General features: G+C 39.3%; 1 protein-coding gene across 1 annotated transcript in view; it reads right to left on the reverse strand.

Moving 5' to 3' along the window:
* GPR149 (G protein-coupled receptor 149) overlaps positions 1–7,645 on the reverse strand; it is a 48,105-nt gene extending 40,460 nt beyond the window's left edge. Inside the window, exons 1-3 of the mRNA XM_026650204.1 lie at positions 6,680–7,645; positions 5,439–5,631; positions 1,122–1,594 (exon numbers count right to left, since the gene is read on the reverse strand). Coding sequence (XP_026505989.1) covers positions 1,122–1,594; positions 5,439–5,631; positions 6,680–7,645 — 1,632 coding nt within the window. The remainder of the gene's footprint in view (positions 1–1,121; positions 1,595–5,438; positions 5,632–6,679) is intronic.
* Between the last annotated feature and the right edge of the window lie 969 nt (positions 7,646–8,614).

Here is an 8,614-nt window from a genome sequence, read left to right on the forward strand (position 1 = left end):
GAGAGAGAGAGATGCGCATTTCCCCTTTAAGTACGCTGACTCTACTCTTAAGTACACTGCCTTGTTAATTAGATCAGCTTGCTGAGACCGCAGCTGCTGCCAGCTCCCTCCGTCTTGAGCCCTGTCGTGTGTCCCCCCTGCTCTATGGAAGATGGGGTAAGCAGGGTGCAAGAGCAGGGGGGAGGGGGACACCCTGACATTAGCCCGCGTCTTCCCCCCTGCACAGCAAGCAGGAGTCTTGGGGAGCAGCTCTAAGGCAGAGGGCAGGAGCAGCACATGGCAGTGGGGGGAGGGACAGCTGAACTGCTGGCAACTGATAGCCTGCTGGACAGCTGCTGCACAGGGAACTTAGGGGAGCAGGGAGCTGATAGGGGGGCTGCCGGTCCACCCTGGTTCCAAGCCCTCACCAGCTAGCTGCAACAGGCTGCTCTTCCTGCAAGCAGTGGACAAAGCAGGCGGCTGCCAAACTACGTTAGAAGGGAGCATTGCACAACTTTAAAAGAGCATGTTCCCTAATTGATCAGCAACATAACAACGAAACAACGTTAACCGGGATGACTTTAAGTGAGAAGTTACTGTATTTTGAACTTCTAAAATTAGGCACACCCATTTCTGCACACATGTTCTTCACTCCTGTATTTCTACATATTCATTTTTTCATGCTTACACATTTTTGCCCATCCAAAATTTAGGCATGAAAAAGTGTTGGCACACATTTAAAAACTGCTTTTGAAAATGTGATCTTTTGTTTAATAGGAGTATTGTGTCACAATGTAAACTTAAAATCATTTAAAACCCTTCACATGAACTTTTTATTATAGTGTACCACCTCGACACATGTAGCACTTTACATAAGGAAAATCCATGACTACTGGTTCAAATGGGACACAATTCCAAGAGCAGAATTAGAAAATAGATGGAAAGTGAGTAGAGGTTGCCAAAATATATATTGTTTTAAATGTCTGGAATTAGAACCTGTTTAGTATTTTTATTACAAATAATTGAGCTGGAGAGAATTTTTCAACAAAATCAGAAATGTATTTTAAGATGCTTTTATACAAGAACTCTTTAAAACTCTTCAAAAGAAGAAAAAAAGAATGAAGAACAAAACCATGCTCTACCTGACGAGGAGTCCTTTCAGATTTGCTTCTGCACCACTCCCAATCTGAGAGTTCTGGTTTACGGCTCTCCTCATGAGACAGCCTTCTTTCCTGTGCTTCAAAAAATGTTGATTTGTCAAAGTTTCTGACCTCCTCTCTTTTAAAGGCTCCTAGTTTGTCAGAAAGAAGACAGTCCATGCTTTTGTCCTTGCCAAGTTCTTGTTTAGTCTCCATACTTTTGCCCTTGTTGAAATCTTTAAACATGGAGCTATCCTCTATGGGTATGGTGCTGAACTCAATTTTGGCAGATTTAAGGATTTTGTTGCTATCTTTCTGAGATTCTTGTGTGTTTTCACAGTCATAGTTCATCAGGTTGTGATATGATATAGAGTTATCATCACCATCGTCATCATGGTGGTGGTTTTCATGGGATATCTTGTAGATTCCATAACCTTGTTGGAATGATAGGTTGAATTCAAAACCCCTCCTTTTTGCTAAACAGAAAGAGAAAAGCTTCTATAATTAAAATATAAAAAAGTTACGTACAAGAAACACAATTAGAAAATATATCTTTAAAAATGCCTAATTTTATCTGTAAATTTAAAACTAAAATACAAGTTGGTTACTTTTAACAACAGACTTTTCGGTATCCATAATGTATGAATTATTATGGAAAATTAAATACTCACCGTAGCATTATATACACTCAGGTAATTAGCTTATTTATTCCTTTGTCAAAACATGGTAGAATTTCTATGTTTTGAAGGTGGTTGTTTGCCAGAAAATAGGAATAGTTTCACCCATCATTTTTTAAAGAACAGGATTTGCAAAGCCTTATAAAAGTTATACTAGAAGCAAATAACCAAATTATGGCTCATTTTGCAGTATATCTCAGTTTCAGCTAATGAGAAATTCCCCAAACCCCAAAAAGATAACATAGCATGCTTTCAGAAAAATACACTTAGAATAATAGAAATGTAGGACTGAAAGGGACCTCAATAGGTTTTCTAGTCTGGTCCCCCACACTGAGGCAGGACTAAGTATTATCTAGACAATCCCTGACAGGTGTTTGTATAACCTGTTCTTAAAAACCTCCAGTGATTCCACAGCCTCCCTACATTCTACTTCTGAGAATCAATCAGAACTGTACTTCAGTGCCAAGAGGCAAATAAGAAAAATACATTTCTACATTAGAAAACAATCATGTAGGTGAACTAATTCCATAATCAACTTACCTTCATACAGGGACAATATATATACTCCACATGTAAAATTATATTCCAACATCAGTACTCTGGCTAATTATTTTAGATGATATAGTTGTTCAGGAATTAAGGTAAGAGTGCTCTACCGCCACATATCCCCTTAATTACTTCTCTCCTCTACCATAAATTCCCTCCATTTCTTCACCCTGCATTCCCATTTTCATATTACTAGATACAGTAATTAAGGTCTCTTATCAAATCATGAAAGCATCTTCCTATCAAATCTACCTAAGAACATTTTAAGACACAAAGTACAGAGAACCATTTATAAAATAGTGTCTTTATTCAGCATACAGATTCTGTTTCTCAAAAGATAGTATTAAGTGTGAAATCACAAACTCAACAATTATTCTATTAAAAATTCAGAATAGCCTTTAGCATGAACATCCTAAAAACAAAGCATTTCTATTTACTAGGGCTGTCAATTAATCACAGTTAACTCACATGATTAATTCAAAAAAATTAATCGCGATTAAAAAAATTAATCACACTGTAAACAATAGAATACCAATTGAAATTTATTAAATATTTTGGATGTTTTTCTACATTTTCATATATACTGTATTCTGTGTTATAACTGAAATCAAAGTGTATATTATTTTTGATTGCAAATATTTGCACTGTAAAAATGATAAACAAAAGAAATAGTATTTTTCAATTCACCTCATATAAGTACTGTAGTGCAATCTCTTTGTTGTGAAAGTTCAACTTACAAATGTAGATTTTTTTAGATAACTGCACACAAAAACAAAACACTGTAAAACTTCAGAGCCTACGAGTCCACTCAGTCCTACTTCTTGTTCAGCCAATTGCTAAAACAAACAAGTTCGTTTACATTTACAGGAGATAATGCTGCCCTCTTCTTATTTACAATGTCACCAGAAAGTGAGAACAAGCATTTGCATGGCACTTTTGTAGCCGGCATTGCAAGGTATTTACATGCCAGATATGCTAAACATTTGTATGCCCCTTCATGCTTCGGCCACCATTCCAGAAGACATGCTTCCATGCTGATGACGCTCGTTAAAAAAATATACGTTAATTAAATTTGTGACTGAACTCCTTGGGCGAGAATTGTATGTCCCCAGTTCTGTTTTACCCGCATTCTGCCATATATTTCATGATATAGCAGTCTCGGATGATGACCCAGCACATGTTGTTCATTTTAAGAACACTTTCACTGCAGATTTGACAAAACACAAAGAAGGTACCAATGTGAGATTTATGTTTAAGAATCTGAAGTGCCTTCCAAAATCTGAGAGGGACGAGGTGTGGAGCATGCTTTCAGAAGTCTTAAAAGAGCAACGCTCCAATGCGGAAACTACAGAACCCGAACCACCAAAAAAGAAAATCAACCTTCTGCTGGTGGCATCTGACTCAGATAATGAAAATGAACATGCGTCGGTCCACACTGCTTTGGTTTATTATCAAGCAGAATCCGTCATCAGCATGGATGCATGTCCCTTGGAATGGTGGTTGAAACATGAAGGGACATATGAATCTTTAGTGCATCTGGCACGTAAATATCCTGCGACGCCAGCTACAACAGTGCCATGCGAGTGCCTGTTCTCACTTTCAGGTGCCGTTGTAAACAAGAAGCAGGCATCATTATCTCCTGCAAATGTAAAGAAACTTGTTTGTCTGAGTGATTGGCTGAACAAGAAGTAGGACTGAATGGATGTGCAGGCTCTACAATTTTACATTGTTTTATTTTTAAATGCAGTTTTTTTGTAATAATTCTATATTTGTAAGTTCAACTTTCATGATAAAATGATTTCACTATAGTACTTGTATTAGGTGAATTGAAAAATACTATTTCTTTCAGATTTTTTACAGTGCAAATACTTGTAATCAAAAATAAATAAAAAGTGATCACTGTACACTTTGTATTCTGTGTTGTAATTGAAATCAATATATTTGAAAATGTAGAAAACATCCAAAAATATTTAAATAAATGGTATTCTATTATTGTTTAACAGTGCAATTAATCACAATTAATTTTTTTAATTGCTTCACAGCCCTACTATTTACATTATCATACAATTGTTTCTTTACCATCATCATACGTTTACCTCTGTAAGTATTAGATTAGATTCAGAGCAAAGCTGTATCTGGAATGAATAGTTTTCTTGACAAACTGCAGTCACTCTCCTTGGGATAGTGGTTAAAAGTTCATGGTCTGGATTTGAAAGAAGAATCCAATTCAGAGAGAACAAATGACTTGAGCCAAAAGGTGCTTTTCTGAAGATCATGAACCTTTTTCTCCTCTCATTTACTCCCATGAGAATCAGGAGTAAACCCACTGAAGTCAATGGAGTTACACCGGTATAAATAGGGAACAAGAGTTTAATCCAAAACCAATTGATGTCAATGAGAATTTTTCTACTGATTTAAATTTTCTATGGATCACTGCTGAATGGCTAATACAGAAAACGATTATAATTATTATATGTGAAAGTAATTGCACCACATTGCTGTGGCTGTGAGGTCCTGTCAACATCGAAGGCCTCTCAGTGGCTGCATGATGGATGTGTGAGCAGTAGGATCCGAAGGGCCTTTTCTCTCATTGACAAAATTCCTGTTATTCAGGGGCATGAAGTCACTCAGAATTCAGAGGTGTTTTTGCCTGTTTTTAAAATGTGTTTAGCACAGTCAATGTATTTTCTTAATGCATGTCATATTGTGGCAGATGTGCTTTTCTAGGGAGGGAGTATTGTCCAGAGGCTAGAGGAGGAGTGAGTTTGAACCCATAGTTTCTGTTAAAAGGTTTGACAATGACTTGCTGTGTGGTCTTGGGCAAGTTACTTAACTTCTCTGTGCCTCAATTTCCCTGACTGTAAAATGGGATAATAATCCTCTCTAGCCATCTTATAGGTATGTTGTTAGGCTTATTTAATTAATGTCCATGAAAACCTTTCAGATCCTCATATGAAATATGCTACAGGAGTGCAGTTTATTGTTACTGTTGCAGACAACCTTCTATGCAATCTACTATAAAATTTACTCTAACAGTCTGTTGCCATATGGAACATCACGTGAGACAATATCCCATCCTTCAACCTCCCGCACTTACTTTTCCTTTCTTCGGAAGAAATGGCATATGCATTCCTCCTGCAGTTAATGATGCAGCCACAGGGCAGGTGGATCCAGCGTTCTGACAAAACAAACACAGGGGTGACCGTGGCAGCTAGTAAAGTCAGCAGAAAACTGAATGTCTCAAAGGAAAGGCTTTGAAAACCAACTATGTGCTGGACAGCCATCTGTATCTGAAAGGCAGAACATTAAGAAATTAAATCACTTCAGTCACATACTGTATTTCCAGGAATAACAAAAACATCACATTGTTAATGTGACAAAAATAGAGGTCACAGATTTTCATTGATTTCCCGCTAGGCTTTGTGACTTTGACAGATGCTAGAAGACAAATGTCCTTATACAGTCCCTCTCCCTCTTTCTCTATTTCTCAGAATGCCTTATGCTGCAAATGAAATGATAAATATTGATGCCTGAGGTCTGCCAAAGAAGCAGCTCAGATTCCAAGCAATTCTTAGGGATAACTGAGCCAATCCGGTGAGGTGCTGAGCATCCTCCACTCCCAAAGTCAATGGGGTTTGAGGGCACTCAGTGCCAGGCACGACTGGGCTTCACGCGCATTATAATTCTCATTCTTTATGGAAAGAAGCTGACTCCATACACATCCATAGAACAAGGATGACACTGAACAATTCCCAACATGTTCACATGCCCAGCAAAGGACTCACTTGTAGGTATCCTTTGTTATATTTATCCTTCCCATACATTGCATCAAAATGTAGTAATGCTTCAATAATTACAAAGATACAAACATTCTTCATCACTTCTCAGACAAGCTTCAGTTTCTTACCCAGAGATGACTGGCAAAGGGCGTGACTCAGAACTGTGAGGATGGAGGAAAAAAAATCTGCCTTAGTAAAACTCACAGATCTCAGAGTCAACCTAATGCCTGCCAGACTGCTTGAAACACAAAACCTGATTCAGCCCTACCATTAGCCTAGCTCTATGCTGGGTTCAGTGGAGTTATACTGATATAAAACTGGAAAAACAATGATGAATCTGGCTTTTCATTTTTAAAATGCACTGGTTTTGTATGAATGTATCAATCCTGAAGAAAGCCAGATAAATACATACACAAACACAGCTCTGTTTGAAATGACTTCTATGGATATGATTTATGCTGCTCATAATTGCTGGATGACTGTTTCAATTAATATCACATAAACTCAGTCCCTGTGTAAATAAATCATTACAAATATGCAAAGAAGTCTGACTTTTTACCATTGTTGGAAGCCAGAGAATGACTTTGGTCAACGCAAGAATCAGCGAGAATCGTTTCTGAGCAAACTCCACAGTGAAGCTCCTGCTCTGCACACTGTTTGTGCAATGGGAGTCCAGCCCACAGCTCTCAGCTGGGCTTTGCCTGAATACTATCTCCGAGCTGGGGCAGGCGTTTCGGAAATGCTTCAGGGTTTTATCCACAGGGTCCTCCGGAGAAAGGGATAGGGCGGTGCTACAGACTGGGGGCGTCCCAGGGGTGAAATAGCCTCGGGTGATTTCCTGGTAATCGACATAAAGACGCTGTTGCTCATCTGAGCACAACAGTTGGTAAGTTAGAGGGACAGAAAGCACGGTGAGGAGGCAGAAGCACAGCGAGTAGACAATGAATAAAAACAGGACATAGGAACTGGTGCAGTCTGTGAGGCAACCCCAAGAGGTGGGGACATAGGTGCCCCAACCACAGAGAGGCAAAATGCACACCAGCAAGCTGACAATCCAGATAGTGAGAATGGCCCATATCATGCCCACTGGCTGTTTGGAGGTCCGCTGACTCCACATCACAGTTTTGTTGATTGTGTAGAAGTTGTAAGAAACTATAAGAGTACCTTTCAGATTGCTAGAAATGCCCTGAAATAAATAAAGCAGCGCTGATGTGGTGCACAGAGTCTGGGGGAGTGCCTCGCTTGACCACTGCATGAGCATAAAGATAGTCACTGGCACCACGCTTATCAAATCATCCACAGACAAGGAAGTCACAATCATTGAAAGTGTGGTTTTGTTTTGAATTTTCAGTAAGGAAACTAGTGAATAAATGCTGCCCAGCAGGGTAGTGAGCGTAATTATAAACGTCAAGCAAAAAAGAAAGATATTCAAAGTTCTCTGTCCATTGGTTATATCCATAATGCCATGATTTTCAGTAAAGAGGCTTGTCCCATTCAGTGGGAAATGACTAGGTGTTACCGACATGGTTGTTAGAGATTTTACTTTGCCTTCTCACCGACTCCGCAAGTTTTCGTCAGATGAATCGGAACTGCTCCACATCAGAAGTTGTTTCTTTGTTTTCATAGACTCTCCTTTTTGACACTTGATCAGGATACATTCAGGTGTGTGTGTCCTCTACGCCCAGGATAACTCACACACAAAAAGCAGGCTCCATCAAAGGAAACATTAACACGTACCAAAGAGCGCACGATGCAGATAAAAAAGCAATTCCTCCTTAAAACAGACTTTGGGGTTTGAGCTGGTTCTTTATAATCCTTCCAAGTACAAGAGGATGATTAAATTGGGCTCTTGCGGGAATAAAATACCATTCACTTTTGACAGATAGCAGACAATGTGCCTTACTCGAGAGTTCAGTTGAAATGAAGGCAGGATGTCAGGTACGCTCAAGCCCTACTGGTTCAGGGAGAAACATAGTAGAGAATGAGAGGCTCTTTGATTCAGCCTGCGCTGTTCAGAGCTGCAGGAGGGAGGAGTCAGATCCAAGCAGGATAGCAGAAAGGGGGGAAATTAGTATCTTTCCAGGCAGAGCTGCCTCTTAGCTAGATCAGAAACACAAAACAGAGTCCTTGCTAAGCCCCACCTCCAATGCTGACACTAAAATCCAATGCAAATACTCAGACCTGATGTCAGCCATAAATGTCATCCCTGAAAGCCCAGGGCTGCTCCACAGCTGTGCATCATAAGCTGGAGAGCTGCTTTTATTCTTACTATATTTTCTGTACTCCGAGCACGGAGATGGGGAAAGCTGCAAAAGCCTTTTATAAAAGATGAACCAGACGGTGCATCCTGTTTTCCCTTTTTAGTCTTACTCCAACTGTATGTGTGTGTGTAACTATAATATATATATATATAGTTATACATTGACAACATTGACAAAAGGTTGTTACAGACAGATAGCAATCAGCAGCACAAATTGGCAAGTTGTGTGCTAGC

The sequence above is a fragment of the Terrapene carolina genome, unplaced genomic scaffold (genome assembly GCF_002925995.2).
Source record: "Terrapene carolina triunguis isolate 2854851 unplaced genomic scaffold, T_m_triunguis-2.0 Scaffold88, whole genome shotgun sequence".
In the NCBI taxonomy this organism is placed as follows: Eukaryota; Metazoa; Chordata; order Testudines; family Emydidae; genus Terrapene; species Terrapene triunguis.